The following is a 17,987-nucleotide window of genomic DNA, read 5'->3' on the forward strand; positions in this document are numbered from 1 at the left end:
CAACTTCATTGGAAAGGTCATGTTGTGTGGATGCCTGATGATCGTCTTCCAAAGCAACTACTCTATTCCAAACTTAAAAATGGAAAGCGTAATACTGGTGGTCAACAAAAGAGGTTTAAAGACTGTCTCAAGGCAAATCTAAAAAAAATGTAGTATAAACATTGACAACTGGGAAACTCTGGCCTGCGAGAACTCCAATTGGAGAACAGCCTTTACCAAAGGTGTCATGGGCTTTGAAGACACTCAAACTCAGGACGCAAGGGAGAAATGTGCTAAGAAGAAGGCATGCTTGGCAAATCCACACCGTGATCAACTCCCGCCCGGAAACCAATGTCCCCACTGTGGAAGTACGTGTGGATCCAGAAGAAAGGGATAAGACACAAAATTGGAGCTTCCGAAGAAGCTTGGAAGAGATGTGTCTGTGTTAGAGTGAACAAAGAATTGCAAAAGGGAATGCATGCGCAATTGCTTAGTTCACATCTGCCACATGAGTACTGGGCTGAGTCCCTAATGTCGTATTGTTACACGTGGTTGAGAAAGGTTTCAAAAGACTTGGGATGTTCTCCTTTTGAGAAACTGTTCCACAGAAAACCTTCTGTTGCCCATTTCAAGGTTTTTGGGTCTCATGTGAGGACAGAAGCTCCAGGGGGAGTAAAGAATGCCAGAGGCATTTTTGTGGGTTATGAAAAGGGTCTCTACAGAGTAATTTTGTCTGAATCTGGTAAGGTGATTCTCACATAATTTCTAGAGAGTGCTCCTGAGCAGGAGCGAGTGATTGTTCACACATTTCCCACAGGTGATGATGATGATTCTGATGATGATGATGGGTTTGATCTTATTGAGTTCAGTAGTACTGATGATGACAGCGATAGCTCAGACAGCTCAGTTGTCACAGTCATTGAGAGGAAATCTCACGTAATGACTAGACCCTCAGAAGAGGAGGATGAACCACTGATTAAGCTTAGTACTGGTTCTTCAGAGAGTTCAGAGGCTGAACCAGAAAGCAAGGGAGAGCAGCACCTCTTACGTAGGTCTGAGAGAGCAACGAAGGGTGTACCACCCAAGAGGTATTCAAAAGAGTTTGCCAACCAAGCTATTGCATGTGTTGCTGTTGTAAACGACCAAGGTCGAATTGAAGCTGTGTCTGAGTCAGAGACAAAGGCACAACAGAGAGTTGCTAACCAAGGTAATGCAGAAGCACTCAATCCTTGGAAGTCACACAACCAGAGAGGTACATTGGTAAAACCAGTGGCGGGTAGTTCCAAGGGTGGAACTGAAACAACAGGGGAGTGTTATAAGTATAACAACTGTTTGTTTTCTTCTCTGGATGACGCTTTGCTCGCAGCACGCATTGATGCTTTAGGGGGAGTATGTTATTCTAAAGCAGCAATGCTGCAGCAAGCAAAGGCTCTAGCAGCCAAGTCAGCTGCTTGTGGCTGCAAAGCCAGACAGGATGTATGTGACTGTTGCCATGGAAACAAAGGGGCAGTCCATTCTCCTTATTGAGCACAGGATATGAGCTCAGTGTGTGTCATATGACCTGTACAGGATGTACATGGGTGGATTTTTGGAGTTTCTCTCTGTTTGTTGAAGAGAGCAGACATGTTTTCTCTGTACTGAAGTGAAAGACAGGAATAAAAACATGTAGATTCATTTTCTGTCTGTGTCTGATTCCCCTCCCTGGGGATATGCTGGAGAGCAGGGAGGAGGAGAGCAGTTGGTGTGTTTTTCTCACAGCCTGAGGAAAATCGCCGGAACGGACCTCGTGTGTTTTTCCTGCCGGGAGTCGCCGGAGGGAGGTCGAAAGAATTCAGCCGGTGCCTGGAGAGATAAGCACATACCTCTGACCGACCCTGAATTCCGACACCACAGTCACTTATGGACTCGTTGTTAAAACCGTATTTATGGAAGACGATCTTACTTGGCTACGTGTGATCGCCAAAGCAAAGCAAAGCAAAGCAATTTTTATAACAAAACAAATGGCTACTTTGCCATTGTTTTCTTGCCTGGTTACACTCTGTCATTATTCCTGCTACTGCCTGCCCAGCCATACGCCATGCAAATGGATTTCAGTCCATTTTGTTAAAGCCAACTAATTAGATACATTGGAAAGGGAAAAGCAGCCCACCCAGTCAAACCTCTTTGCGCCAACAAACTGGCCTTCGACTGTCAAAGAGCTTCCCGCAATCTGTACCATCTGTGCTAGCAGCTGGCACCGAACTCCAAAAATAGCTCTTCAATTACATTATCCAATTAGATTTTAGTGCAAAATCAATTGTCACTTAAGTGATTTATAATAGGTTTTTTTTTCTTTCAAAAATCAGTTTTCCTATTTGGTTTCTGCAATGTGATATTTGCAGTCGAGACTTTTTCGTACTTGTTTATTCCATAACCCGGGGCCTCTTTCTGCAAGGCTGCCCACTACAAAAGCCCCAGGGCTATCAAGAGGTAAGCAACTGAGCTACCAATTGAGAAGGCTGCCGTTTGCAACGTGCCTCTGTCGCCAGTGCCTTCCCCCACCTCCACAATCTGTGATATGGCGATAAGAATCCTGACCTACAGCTGTGTTTCTGAAAGGCATCAACAAGTGAAAAGCTTTGAACATCTGAAAGGGCCGCATAAATGCAAAGCATTATAATCATCATTATAATCAGTTCAGGCCAATGCTAACAAATACAGTGGAGTTCATGAGCTGTTCATTCAGATTTGGTGACTGAACTAAGAAAAGTAATGTGTGTGTGTCAATTTATGGCATCATTCTATTTGCTTAAAGTACTAAATTCTTGCCTTTCTTGACCAAGGTGGCTAACAATCACATTTAATAAAAGTTACAAGTGAAAAGCAGAAAAGATGGAATGGGGGGTGGGCGCCCTTCACCACACCAGTCAGAGTTTCTATCCTTAAAAAAAGACAGATCTCACGAGAAAAAACCATGCAAATGTGACCTCTTTGCAGTCAGGTGTTGCCTCATACTTTACATATCATTTGCAGGATGGTGTAAGTGGCAGGCCAGGCAGTGGTCTACTAAGTTGGCAGGGGGACGACGACAAGTTGGAATATTCAGGAAGTAATGAACTACAAAGTACACACATTAAAAGTCATATTATCTGAATTTGTAAATAAAATGTGCTTTATAAATTTAATAGCAGTTGTAGTAACAACAACAACAACGAAATGAACAACCTTCATAATCAAAGTACAGTAACATATTCATGGTGCCACTGCAGAATATTGCCTTTTTAAGTGGGGCATTTGCATGGGGAAATGTAGCAGATTTTATAACTTAAGCATTGTAAATTCTTTATTTTTTGCTAATTCTGCAGGTGAAACCCTGAATATATTTCGTCTCGGTCAACTCACAAGCACAGCAATATAGCCACACAACCAAATCTTTTCCTAGACAAAATGGTTCTGACCTGTTTCCTTAAAAGCAATTTGAGTTGTGTTCTGATTCAACATAGTCAGAGAGATTTTTGAGTAAGCTTGGAAAGGATTAGACCTGGACCTAACAGGAAATCTGAAACTGGGGCTGTCTGCATGTAAGTCATGCGTTCTGTCACTGCTGTACTGTGACCCCAAATTTGAACCTGTAAACTAGAATTGTGTCCTGAATGAGACTATATTGTCTCATTCCATTATCTCCAGGATCAGCAGAAAAACTGTATTACAAATAATGGGTGAGTAGGCCAACCGCTTGATGCTGTTGTTGTTATTGTTTTATTATCATTTGTTTTATATTAAGAGCTGCACTTAGCAGTGATGACTGAAAGGGAAGATACAGCAATGTGAAACTAAATTGCAGTAAGCACAGCACACCAAAAGATTTATCCATCTTTACACACATAAAGTTGTTTTAGGAAACCAATTTTCAGCACACGACGAATCAATTTTACAGAGCATCAAAGTTCACCTGATGACGACTGCGCAAGAGCAATTGTTAGCAATAAAAAGATTACAGTGGTACCTCGGGTTAAGAATTTAATTCGTTCTGGAGGTCCGTTCTTAACATGAAATCGTTCTTAACCTGAGGTACCACTTTAGCTAATGGGGCCTTCCGCTGCGCTGCCACCATGCAATTTCTGTTCTCATTCTGAAGAAAAGTTCTTAACCTGAGGTACTATTTCTGGGTTAGCGCAGTCTGTAACCTGAAGCATCTGTAACCCGAGGTACCACTGTACAACATAAACACCTCCAGGTGTTTGATGTATTAAAAGCTAGCACGGCACTTGTGTCAACATCTATTTAATTTGTTCTGATGCTCAGAGTTCATGTTTTCAACCTTGGCCTGAAGATGATTGATTGTTTTCGCCTATGTAGAAAAACTGCCTTGGACAGTGTCACAGCAGCCGGGCAGCCCCACATCACACGGTTCCATATTAATAGAGTCCCCTGCTTAGGAGCACAGGACAACAGCAATTGGGACTCCAAAACTGCAGGGATTTATTCCAGAGGAAAAGGAAAACAACACAGTCAGGGTCCGATCAACATCACCCTCTCATTTTCTTGCACAGTTCCAAGGTGCACCTGCGTATAGCCCAAGGTGAAATGGTAGTCAAGATAACCCCAAACTGGTAGTTGTTACATGGATGAGCTCATATATGTTTATATTCACTTGATTTGATATGTGCTAATTGGCTTGCTTTTCTGTGGATGCTGAGCTCTAGGCTTACAGAGGGCGGAAGCTTTGGACAGCTCCCACCTATGGCCTCACCAGCCAGGTGTGAGAAGTTCTGAGCAAACTGAAAAATATTGATCTGTGTGTAAAGGACGTATACATGTTTGCTTGTGTGTGAACAAGCCATCTCCTCTTGCCGTGTCCACCCCACATCTGTAGAGGCTGGGAGACCTGGCAGACTAGTTTCATCTCTCTATTTTCCATCTGTGTACAAACCAGGTTCCTTGCTACAGCCATACAGTGGGGTCTTTTGCACTGTCAGTTACACAGCTGCTTTCAGGGATGAGGAATGCTGAATACGCCCCGCCCCCCCAAGACACAGATGCTGCAGGAACAACATTTGAAAACAATGCCCAACCTGAAGAATTTGGAGCAAATGATTCAGCAGAGGAAACACAGCCCAGAATAACTAAGGAGATAGTACAAGAATACTTGGCTAGTTGAGATGTATTCAAGTCTCCAGGGCCAGATGAACTGCATCCAAGAGTATTAAAAGAACTGGCAGATGTGATCTCAGAACCACTGGCAGTCATCTTTGAGAATTCCTGGAGAACAGGCGAAGTCCCGGCAGACTGGAGGAGGGCAAATGTTGTCCCTATTTTCAAAAAGGGGAAAAGAGAGGACCCAAATAATTACCGCCCAGTCAGTCTGACATCAATACCAGGGAAGATTCTGGAGCAGATCATTAAGCAAACAGTCTGTGAGCACCTAGAAAGGAATGCTGTGATCACCAATAGTCAGCATGGATTTCTGAAAAATAAGTCATGTCAGACTAACCTGATCTCGTTTTTTGACAGAATTACAAGCCTGGTAGATGAAGGGAACGCAGTGGATGTAGCCTACCTTGATTTCAGCAAGGCATTTGACAAGGTGCCTCATGATATTCTTGTAAAGAAGCTGGTAAAATGCGGACTTGACTATGCTACCACTCAGTGGATTTGTAACTGGCTGACTGACCGAACCCAAAGGGTGCTCATCAATGGTTCCTCTTCATCCTGGAGAAGAGTGACTAGTGGGGTGCTTAGGCCTGGTCTTATTCAACATCTTTATCAACGACTTGGATGATGGACTCAAGGGCATCCTGATCAAATTTGCAGATGACACCAAACTGGGAGGGGTGGCTAACACCCCAGAGGACAGGATCACTCTTCAAAATGACCTTGACAGATTAGAGAACTGGGCCAAAACAAACAAGATGAATTTTAACAGGGAGAAATGTAAAGTATTGCACTTGGGCAAAAAAAATGAGAGGCACAAATACAAGATGGGTGACACCTGGCTTGAGAGCAGTACATGTGAAAAGGATCTAGGAGTCTTGGTTGACCACAAACTTGACATGAGCCAACAGTGTGATGCGGCAGCTAAAAAAGCCAATGCAATTCTGGGCTGCATCAATAGGAGTATAGCATCTAGATCAAGGGAAGTAATAGTGCCACTGTATTCTGCTCTGGTCAGACCTCACCTGGAGTACTGTGTCCAGTTCTGGGCACCACAGTTCAAGAAGGACACTGACAAACTGGAACGTGTCCAGAGGAGGGCAACCAAAATGGTCAAAGGCCTGGAAACGATGCCTTATGAGGAACGGCTAAGGGAGCTGGGCATGTTTAGCCTGGAGAAGAGGAGGTTAAGGTGTGATATGATAGCCATGTTCAAATGTATAAAAGGATGTCACATAGAGGAGGGAGAAAGGTTGTTTTCTGCTGCTCCAGAGAAGCGGACATGGAGCAATGGTTCCAAACTAAAAGAAAGAAGATTCCACCTAAACATTAGGAAGAACTTCCTGACAGTAAGAGCTGTTTGACAGTGGAATTTGCTGCCAAGGAGTGTGGTGGAGTCTCCTTCTTTGGAGGTCTTTAAGCAGAGGCTTGACAACCATATGTCAGGAGTGCTCTGATGGTGTTTCCTGCTTCGCAGGGGGTTGGACTCGATGGCCCTTGTGGTCTCTTCCAACTCTATTATTCTAGGATTCGAGGATTCTAAGCCTCTCAGTATCCTCCTTTTATGATCACTTCTTGCCTTTTTACACTATTAAGTGCAATGTGGGTGCAAGTCTAATTGTAGATGAAGTGCAGCAAGTTCAAAATGCCCATAACCATCTACATGAGAGACCAGTCACACATCCTTCAGTGACAAGTTGGATTCTGATGGTACATTAATTTCATACCAATCTGTCAGATGCTTGGCTTCTCCTAAGCATCAGCTATTGCTCCTCCATCTGTCCACCCCATTTTATACATTTGAAAATTCAAGTCTCCTTCAAACTTTGTGTTGGTGGAGACTGTTTTCCCAATGTGCCTTTTAAATCCCTAAAAGATAATGATGCATTTGTATCAATAAGGTTTTCTGGTTATTTGTGCTGTTTAGCTACTCATCGTTACACTGGAAGGAGAAAGATCATTTGGGTTGCTCTGAGTCGATTGCACTGGCAACAGCAACAACATATTCAACTCTGTTCGCTGTCTCTCCTGACAAAGCTGCTCTGCTTTGGAAATCACTTCTCTGCTTAACCTATAGGACACGAGTGTCCTGACCCTGGACCAGTGACAGTATAGAATGCAGAGTCCAAAGATGCAGTACTATCAGTTGACTACAGATTCAATTTTTTTACATAAAAAAATGCCTGTGTTTTTAGAATCTTGTTGGATAAATTATACACAGAGTGGCTTAACTGGTGACCAGAAGCTGCTTCTCCTTTTCATCTTAGCTCCAATAATTGTTCAGAAAGCTATGCTATATTGGGCATATTTCACCCCCAATCATCAATATCTGCTGCATTTCCACTCATTGTTTCCCTAGATAAATAGTCGACCATAGAAACAGATATTAATGTTCCTTCAGAACCTCCTGAAACAGCTGGAGAGAAGGGACATACTCTATCAGTAAGTTTTCCCAGCGAAATGAATGAGAGCTGGGCAAAAACACAGAATTTCATGGAGCCTCATCACTTTTTCACAAGATCCTGAATTCCAACAGCCTCCAGAACTTTTCTCTTTTGTTTCAGTTGAACTTCAAAAACTTCAAACATAAATCTGTTATTCTTAAGATGCCAGAATATTCTTCCGATTGTTTGCACTGCAAAAGACTTGACGTGGTTACTTTTCCGAAATCAAGTTAGGTGCTTCAACTCAAAAGGATGCAATCCACACACTTGCAGATTGCATGGATATATCCATCTAAATGTTTCAGATGTAATTCTCAGACCTCATTAGAAGAAATCAGCTAGCATTCCCTCCTTAATAATCAAGAAGGCAATCTGTTCCTCAAGGTTTGGCTTGATGACTTTCTATATACTCTGCTGCCTCCTTTTCTTGATTGAGCCTAACTGAAGAGTGTCCCGTGGGGTGGAGCTCTCTTTCCCCTGAAATCACCCTTTTCAATTCTGAAACTCTTCACGGTGGCACATCACCAAGGCCAGGCAGTCCTCAGCTAACTCAACCGATATAAGTAAGTACTGCTGCTCTGACTGGATCTTAACTGGCAGAGTGCCCCAAGGATGAGGCTAAAAACATCCAGTGTCACAGGTTTCCTCACCACCACAAATTTAATTACTGACAAGACGAAAGATGAAGAGGTGAAATCAGTTTAAAAATGGGCACAAGATGTAGGTCACAACATTATGATGGAAGATTGGGAAAAATTATGGAAAACTGACGTAAAATTTACAGATTGTTCCCTCTTGAAGGAGAATTACCGTATTTTTCGCCCCATAGGACGCACCGGCCCATAGGACGCACCAAGTTTTTTGGGGGGGAAATAAAGGAAAAAAAATTTATTTCCCCCCCCCCCAGGCGCTTGTGGGGCCGGCAGCGGGGAGAAGCGCTCTTCTCCCCACCGCCCGCCTGCAGACCAGGTCCGGGGACAGCGGGAAGACGCGCTGCGCCTCCCAGCTGTCCCCGGAGCTTGCGGGGAAGGCAGCGGGGAGAAGCACGCGTCTCCCCGCTGTCAGCCTCCAAACCACATCGGGAGACAGCGGGATGGCGGCGTTCCGCCTCCCTGCTGTCCCCCGACCTTGTGGGGCTGGCTCTGCGGCTCTCCTGAAGCCTGGAGAGCGTGAGGGGTCGGTGCACACCGACCCCTCTCACTCTCCAGGCTTCAGCGAAAGCCTGCATTCGCCCCATAGGACGCACACACATTTCCCCTTCATTTTTGGAGGGGGAAAAGTGCGTCCTATAGGGCAAAAAATACGGTACATGAAGATGATGTACAGATGGTACACAACACCAGTGCAGTTAGGGAAAATGTACAAAACTAGTTCAAATATATGTTGGAAGTGTAAGGAAAAGGAGGGGACATTTTATCACATGTGGTGGGATTGTAAGGTAATTTTAAAAATTTGGGAAATGATATACAACGAATTGAAGAAAATGTTCCATTTAACATTTGTTTAAAAACCTGAAGCATTTTTATTAGGGATTATAGGGAAAGATCTGCCAAAAAAGCTGAAAAACATCTTCATGTATGCGACAACGGCCGTGAGAGTTCTGGTAGCACAAGGATGGAAGACTGAAGAAACCCCAACCAAAGAATCATAGCAAGAAAAATTGATGGACTATGAAGAACTGGCAAAACTGACATACAAGCTACGGGACAAGGATAACTGTGACTTTAAAGATGAATGGGAACCCTTTACAAAGTATTTGAAGATACAAGAAAGCGAACTGGACTCCTTGGCTGGTTTTGAATAAACATTCACAAACTTTTTATTGATAATAATCAGCTAAATAGTTTGAGGATTTATACAACTGTGTAACATGCAGAAAACAGCATTTTTAGAGAAATCAAAGACTGGAACTGAGGGAAGTTGGGGGGTGGGTTCTGTGGGGGGAGGGAGGGGAGGGAGGAAAAAAGGGGGGGAATAAGGATTACAAGTTTCTGGATAATATGTTTTGTTTTAATTTTGAATAAAAGTTATTTAAAAAAAATAATTACTGTCTCCCCCAATTGCTTCCAGGCAATAGTGTCTAAGCCCTTCAAATGAAAGGGTTAAGAATTTAATCATGCTTTTCAGTATTCAGCTCTCTGTTCTTTTTAAAATAGAAGCGACAGATGCTGGCAATACTTAGCAGAGCAGTCAATCCTAGGGGTCAGGTCATCTGAAGAGGGTTTTTTAAAAAACAATTGTTAATGATTAACTTATTCTGAACTGGAGGTTAAATCATCTAAATTTTGCTAGGAGTTAGGTGCTCACCTTGATTTTACCTATGCGTACCTATTGTGCAACCCTATGTATCTTTAGTTGGAAGTAAGTTGTACTGTGTTCAACTGAGTTTCCAATGAGGTTATGAAAACTGTCAACACACACCTTGACTGTGAAGAAAATACTTGAGTTATTTCTAAATTTCAGTTGAGGGAATTTGGAAGTTTCAGTGGTGATATCTCAGACACCCAGATCCCAAGCTGTTTAGGACTTTAAAAGTTAAAACCAGCACCTTGATTGAGCACCTTGATTGAGCCTGGAACAAACATGTAGATTTCATAAGGTCAGAGTAATATATTCTGACCAACCAACTCCACCAATAATCTGATTACAGGTAGGTAGCCATGTTGGTCTGCCGTAGTCAAAACAAAATAAAAAAATTCCTTCCAGTAGCACCTCAGAGACCAACTAAGTTTGTTATTGGTATGAGCTTTCGTGTGCATGCACACTTCTTCAGATACCTTGCATGCACACGAAAGCTCATACCAATAACAAACTTAGTTGGTCTCTGAGGTGCTATTGGAAGGAATTTTTTTATTTTGTTTCAATAATCTGATGATAGCATTACATGCAATTTCAAGTTCCAAATGGTTTTCATGGGCAGCTGGAGGCAACTAGAGCATAATTTACTGTCATAAGATCCAACATAAGACCAAAGAAAATGGTAGCTGGAGAATACCTGAGCCAACAAAAAAAGTGCCAGCTCAGAAACTACACACCTGATATAATAACTTCATTAGGCTGCACATCTAATCCCAGAACACGAAACAAGAATGTTTCCCCTTTATCTGGATTAAATTGCAGTTCTCATCCATCCAGTCCTTCAAAGCTGGCAAGACAAATGGTTCAGTTTTTCCACGGAATCCAAGGGAAGCAGTTCACTCACCATTATACCTGTGCAAACCTGGTATAAATTACTGTCAAACTGTAGCATCACATGAGACTGAGGTGGTAAACCTGTGTCTGGGATACTGTATTTCAAGCTGCAGCTGTTAGCTCACATGACTACCACTCCACACGAAAATGTCCTCATACACAGGAAATTGGGACTTCAAGTAGTCTAGAATCATTCTCCCTGAAGCACTACCTTCCCAAATGCAGGGGGTATTTTTTAATACACATTTATTTTTTTTAAGCAACTACAAAGACAATAACCATTAAACACTTATCCAGCAGTACAGATAACGATGTTTGTTTTCTCCATTGTCTCTAGACATTTGGCAGAATATTCAATTATGTGAGCCAACTATAGTCTGAAGTGGCACAACCCAGACAGTGAGTTTGCACCTCACTGTGTACTACAGTGGTGCCACTGTGTACTACAGTGGTAATCCATTCCGCGAGTCTCTTCGTCTAGCGGTTTTTTCGTCTTGCGAAGCATCCCTATTAGCGGATTAGCGGATTAGCGCTATTAGCGGATTAGCGGCTTAGCGGCTATTAGCGGCTTAACGGCTTAGAAAAAGGGGGGGAAAGGGAAAAAACTCGCAAGACTCGCAAGACGTTTTCGTCTTGCGAAGCAAGACCATAGGGAAATTCGTCTTGTGAAGCGCCTCGAAAAACGGAAAACCCTTTCGTCTAGCGGGTTTTTCATCTTGCGAGGCATTCGTCTTGTGGGGCACCACTGTACTTCTGGTACCATAAAAAATAAATTAAAACATTATTTATTATTACTACTACTACTACTACTACTACCCTGAGTACTGCACTTTCACTGTTCATTTCAGTATGATTTCCACATTGAAAGATAGGTGGCAATGCACTGATGATTAGAAGCAAAAACTTGTGCCAAGTTCAAGGTTAACGTCAAGAAGATTTCTCATGTGAGTAGAAGAAATACAGCCAACCAAGCAGTGGATTCCTGGCTGGGTGGCTAGACCGGTAATCAGTTTTATTCTGGCCCACCTCTGGACAATATAAGGAGATAAGGATATGCAAGGACAACCAGGGCAGGACTTCAGAACTCCCCAGCCCAGCCCCCAAATAGCCACCCAGGGAGTGGCAGATGATGGGGAGAGTGTAAACAGGCATTGTAGTGGCAGCATCAGAGGTGAGAATTCAGAATGAATGAATGAATCTTTATTTGCGTCAGCCATCTGCCATAGCAATAAAACAACAAGACGCTCAATATCATTTAAAGGTAAAGGTAAAGGTACCCCTGCCCGTACGGGCCAGTCTTGACAGACTCTGGGGTTGTGCGCCCATCTCACTTAAGAGGCCAGGGGCCAGCGCTGTCCGGAGACACTTCCGGGTCACGTGGCCAGCGTGACATCGCTGCTCTGGCGAGCCAGAGCCGCACACGGAAACGCCATTTACCTTCCCGCTGGTAAGCGGTCCCTATTTATCTACTTGCACCCGGAGGTGCTTTCGAACTGCTAGGTTGGCAGGCGCTGGGACCGAGCAGCGGGAGCGCACCCCGCCGCAGGGATTCGAACCGCCGACCTTTCGATCGGCAAGCCCTAGGCGCTGAGGCTTTAACCCACAGCGCCACCTGCGTCCCAATATCATTTAGGCGCTGACAAATTAGACTGTTTGCTTTACTAAAACCCAAAGTGAGTAGCTGTTGTGGTGATAAACCAGAAGAGTGAAGTTTTTGATAGACAATTTTAGTCCAGGCGCTCTTTTGACAATCATGCAGAAGTCAAAAGTGTTCTTACATGGATAGTGGCATCATGGCACTACCCATAATGCAACAGTACTTTTTTGCCAAAGGAGCTTCCCCATTGGTGAAACTAGGCAATGAGGTACCATATTTTTCTGTCTATAGGGTGCCCCCATGTATAAGACGCCCCCTATTTGGGGGGGACTCAGATTTAAGAAAATGGGGGGAGATGTATCCGTGTAATAAGACACCTCCCTAATTTTTGACATTTTTTAGGAGGAAAACCTAGTCTTATACACGGGAAAATGCAGTATTATGCGAGGTCTCCTGTATTCTACCTCCAAAACCACACATAGAGACATTCACACGTGCTTCCTATGCTCTTTGTGTGGAATTTAGGCCCGCCATTTCCCTACCTGCTGATGAATGGAAAATGCTGGCTAACTCCAGAGGCAGTGGCATCTGACACAAAATGAAACAGGCAGGAGTGAATCCTAGTATGTACGGTACTGTACCACATTATCAAAAAGCCATTGGGCACAACCCAGAATATTACTAAAGTTATGTCAAAATACTTGTTGTATAAACTGAAGTTTTTCTCTGAACAGCTGCAGGTTAAACATGCCACTTGTAATGCACCCAATTTTCAAACAGTGGTGGGGGTGGTTCAAAAGATTAAAAACAACAACACACAGTTCTTTTGGTTACAGAAATTCTTTCCTCAGGGAATGTGACCACTGCCTCTTTAACTAATACTGTCAATAAAGGAAAATACCTGTGGAACTTGAGCGCTTCAGGACAATCAGTTGTATCACCGAACAACAGTTTCTGCACATTTTCGTAAAAACGCCACGTTTCCTTCGGGGGTGGTGGAAGTCTTCAGTCCTCCATTTGGTCTCAGAGGCCAAAAACGCCATCCTAAACAATAACTTTAGGTGTTTTAACTTTTACTGGATAGAAGGAATCTTCAGATTTCTCGAAGTGCATCTTCAGCTACAAAGGCTCAATGAATCATTTAAACAGGTCCCTTTTTTAATTCACACCCTTTGGACTCAAAGTTCATACTTTACATGATAATCATTTAGCCCGTCCTTTATACAGGAATCCAATCACACTGCGTATTTATAGAGAACCCAAATCATATTTTCATCCCATTTACATCTCAGGATTATAAACAAATCTTTATTCCTTACCTTGATCGGTTGTTTAGGCAAATGAAATTGTAATTAAGTCTTATTATCCTTTCTTTTTTAAAGATTTCACTTCCCCGAGATTTCTGTTCTAAAAGAGTGTGGCACCCTTCTAGCTGGTTACTGGAAGACAGCTGTTGTGCCTGTGAGGAAATGAATAATACCACTAAGAATGCCTTAATTCCACTGTCACTCAAATGCAGAAAAGCGGTTTAAATTACTTGTAACATTGTGATTTCTCTCTTTCTTATGCTTTACTGCTTCGGTAGTGTACTAGGGGAAAAGATTACGAGTACCTAAAAGGTCAGGTGTGAAAATCTAGTGTGAACTCTCCTATCTGATGCCTAAATTATATTTTATCTTATGCCAAGGTCAGAGTGGCTATATTCTATTGCATGACCCTCCTCCCCAGTACCAGGCAGGAGATACAGCTGTTCTCCAGCAGTTCATTGACTTATTTCACTGTGGCCAGATGCAGAATTATTTTAACAGTGTGGTTTTTTTTAGAAAGAGATGTCAAAAACTGAGCACATATTTTTTCTGCTTATTTTTATATCCAGTAACTAGCAACTAATTAAGGTTCTGAGTTGGTCCCCTGAGGCTCAGACCCTGGAACTCAGGAGGTGAAGCATTGGAGCTAAGGGACAGTGACTCATAGGTCAGGCGAGTCCAGCAGAACCTGGTGGAGCCCAGTGGCAGAGCTACTGGCAACAGCAGAAAATAGCTGTGCTGAAATCTTCGTCTGTTCCCTTGAGGCCCCAAGAAGGCAGCTAAGAATCAGAAACTTAGTCAAAACTATCATTGTGCCTAGTTAAGAAGGATAGATGGCACCTGTTTGCCCAGCCCAAAGATGCATCAGTAAAAGACATCACTGCAGCCTCTGCAGTCCACCTCTTTCCCCTAGGACTGGGTGTCCATCAATATGTGGATGATACCCAGCTCTACCTCTCTTTTAATTCAGAACCAGTGAAGGCAGTGAATGTCCAGTGTGAGTGTCTGGAGGCATTTGGAGGATGAATGGAGGCTAACAGACTGAGGTTGAATCCTGATGAGACAGAAGTACTGTTTTGGGGGGGACAGGGGGTGGCAGGTGTGGAGAACTTTCTGGTACTGAGATGGGGGAATTGTGCCCCTGAAGGGCCAGGTAAGCAGCCTGGGGGGTCATTTTGGACAGCTGTCCATGGAGGCGCAGGTCAATTCTGTGTACAGGGCAGCTGTCTACCAGCTCCATCTGGTACACAAGCTGAGACCCTACCTTCCCACAGGCTGTCTCGCCAGAGTGGTGCATGCTCTAGTTATCTCCTGCTTGGACTACTGCAATGCACTCTATGTGGGGTTACTTTTGAAGGTGACCTGGAAACTACAACTAATCCAGAATGAGGCAGCTAGACTGGTGACTAGGAGTGGCCACCGAGACCATATAACACCGGCCCTGAAAGACCTTCATTGGCTTCCAGTATGTTTCCAAGTACAATTCAAAGTGTTGGTGCTGAACTTTAAAGCCCTAAATGGCTTCGGTCCAGTATACCTGAAGGAGCGTCTCCACACCCCCATCATTCAGCCCGGACACTGAAGTCCAGCTCTGAGGGCCTTCTGGCAGTTCCCTTCCTGTGAGAAGTGAGGTTACAGGGAACCAGGCAGAGGGTCTTCTCGGTAGTGGCGCCCACTCTGTGGAACGCCCTCCCATCAGATGTCAAGGAAATAAACAACTATTTGACTTTTGGAAGACATCTGAAACTGGAAGACTCTTTAACCCTGTGAGTTCTGAAGGTCTGAAACCATTCACAGCTCCCCCTCTTCTCTCCAGTCCTGAGGTGACCTGGGTGTTTACCTGTACAGACCTCTGTGAGATCAGTCCCTTTTCCAGTGCCTTGTGCCCCTTCCTGGCGTCTTTGTCAGGCAACTGTTGAACCTCCTCACAACTCCCAGGTTCGCACTGTGCGAAACCAACCCACGCATTAGTGACCTGAAACCTCTCAGGTGGAATTCCCTTCGTGGCGTGACTGGACCATCTTGGCACAAACTCAGGTACTTCCTCTGACTCACTGTGGTCAGCAGGTGTGTCCTCGCCATCAGTATCCTCCCCCTCTGACTTAACACGTCTTCGGACCTTTTGCACTTTGCTAACAGGAGACGAAGGCTCACTCTTGGGCTCTCTTTTAACAACTTGTGGAGATGCCCAACCCTGTTCTTGACCTTGTTCAGAAACTTGGTCGTCAGCAACAGGATGAACCCCTGCCTCTCCTTCCCCCTCAGAATCAGACAGACATTCTGAGAGAACGTCATGCCTTGCAGGAGTCTTTGACCAACCATCCTGCTCACAAAACTCAGCATGTTTACTGACCAGAAGCTTGGTCTGATCACCTTCTGGATATGCGAATCTCCATCCCTTTGTTGCAGGTTCATATCCACAGAAGATCATTTTCTGGAACTTAGGGCCACCTTGCATTTGCAGTGCTTTTGGTATCGGCACCAAGGCCCGTGACCCGAACGCACGGAAGAAATGAATCTGAGGTTTCCTTCCATGAAGCATAAAGAATGGAGTGTCAGCTACCACTGAATTGTAGGACCGGTTCAAGGTGAAATTCACAGTCCGAACTCCCTCCCCCCAAAAGCTTGGAGGTAACCCAGAGTCTGACAGCAAGACCTCTGTAGTTTTAATCAGAGCTTCACTTCTGAGCTCTGCCACCCCCCTCTCTTGAGGAGAAGTCACCTTGTGATGTATCCCTTTCTGGCAAAAGAACGTCTGCAGAGCAAACCCAGTAAACTGTGCATAACGGTCACACTTGACCCCCTGCACCTTGGTGGAGAACCTTAGTTCCACCTCCGCAACCCAATCTTTAATCAGTTGCGCTGCATCTTCCTTGCATTGCAATGCATAAGCCCAGGAATTCTGCGTATGGTCATCTGAAATTGTCAGCAGAAACCTGGCTCCTCCCAGACTTGGCTTTGCCATGGGACCAAACAGGTCTATGTGCACAAGCTCAAAGGGTTTTGTGGTTACCCGCTCCACCTTGGGATAACTGCACCCTTTTACCTTTGCCCTTTTGCAAGCCCTACAATTTAGGGATTTCCCACACTCTTATATCTTACAACCCTTAGTGCACTCCGGTAACATCTGGATTTCTTCAAGAGAACCATGTGCTATCTTCCTGTGCCATGCACACGCACATGAAACATGAGTGGGAACTGTAGCACGCATAGCTTGTGCCCTCTCAGCATTCCCCTCACCCTTCAGAGGCGTTTTTAGAATAAAGAGATCATTCTGCCCCTTTGCAACACTGACCAGTTGCTTCCCTCCTTTGGAGATTGTACAAACATTGTTTTCAAAGCAAACCTTATACCCTTCCTGTAACAGACAAGGAACAGATAAAAGACAATGTTTCATCCCAGGTACCACGTAAACTTCCAACTGCCCCTGCAAAACAGAAAGATAAACATTTGCAACGTTAGACAAAGGTTTCTTCCCCCCATCAGCAAACTGAACAGTTTTCCCAGCTGGAACAGCCCTGCAATTACACATCTCGACAGCGGGGGTCTCTGGTATAAGATGCCGGTTCGCTCCAGAGTCGATTACATAGCACATGTCCTTGTCTCTCTTAGAGCTGTCTTCAAACTTTGCAAGAGAAGCCGTCAGTTGATAAGCATCATCATTGTCTAAAGCACGTCCTCCCTGCGCCTTCCCACGCCTGGCCCCCTTGCTGGACTGGTTTCCACGGAAACCTGGCTGATTCCCATGGGAAGCGACCTTGACAACATCCTGCCCAGCTTCTCTGCTCCGGTGGGGGCAAGAACGACGCAGATGGTCAGGAGAATTGCAAACAAAACAACGCCGAATGGAAAAAGCCTGAACCGTGCATTCCGCTGGCTTGGCTCCGCCCCTGCAACCGGAGCTCCCGGTGCCAGCTTTGCCCTCTCTGATACGGCGTTCCTCCTCATCACTCAAGCGTCCTGTCACATAAGCCAGCGTCAACGCTTGAGGATCCATAGATTCCAAAGTTAGACACAAATTGTCATAACTTTTGTCCAGAGAGCTGAGCAAAATATACACTTTCAGCTCCTCAGTAAAGTTCACTTGCAACAGCCTCAGCTGGTTGAACACAGACAGCATCTCAGTTACATGCTTCCTGATGCTATCCCCAGGACGTAGCTTCATCTCAAACAAGCGTCTGGTGGTGTGGATCGTTGCCCCAGCTGTGGTTCTGTGGTACACCCTTTCCAACGCTTGACAGGCCTCAAAAGCAGTCTCCAGCTCCTCCACTAAAGGCAGCTGTGAACCATCCAAACTAAGCACAATAGCTCCTAGAGCTTTGTGATTTCTTCTCT

At 44.4% G+C, this 17,987-nt stretch overlaps 1 protein-coding gene across 4 annotated transcripts in view; it reads right to left on the minus strand.

The window, feature by feature from the left end:
* KCNIP4 (potassium voltage-gated channel interacting protein 4) overlaps positions 1-17,987 on the minus strand; it is a 447,477-nt gene that overhangs the window by 385,196 nt on the left and 44,294 nt on the right. Inside the window, exons 1-2 of one of the 4 annotated variants that reach the window (XM_079989861.1) lie at positions 13,665-13,759; positions 13,247-13,389 (exon numbers count right to left, since the gene is read on the minus strand). The exons of the other annotated variants lie outside the window; for them this stretch is intronic. Coding sequence (XP_079845987.1) covers positions 13,247-13,388 — 142 coding nt within the window. The 5' untranslated portion in view covers position 13,389; positions 13,665-13,759. Of the gene's footprint in view, positions 1-13,246; positions 13,390-13,664; positions 13,760-17,987 lie in introns of those variants that run through there. 4 annotated transcript variants of the gene reach the window in all.

Source organism: Podarcis cretensis (assembly GCF_951804945.1).
Source record: "Podarcis cretensis genome assembly, chromosome: 9".
NCBI lineage: Eukaryota > Metazoa > Chordata > Lepidosauria > Squamata > Lacertidae > Podarcis > Podarcis cretensis.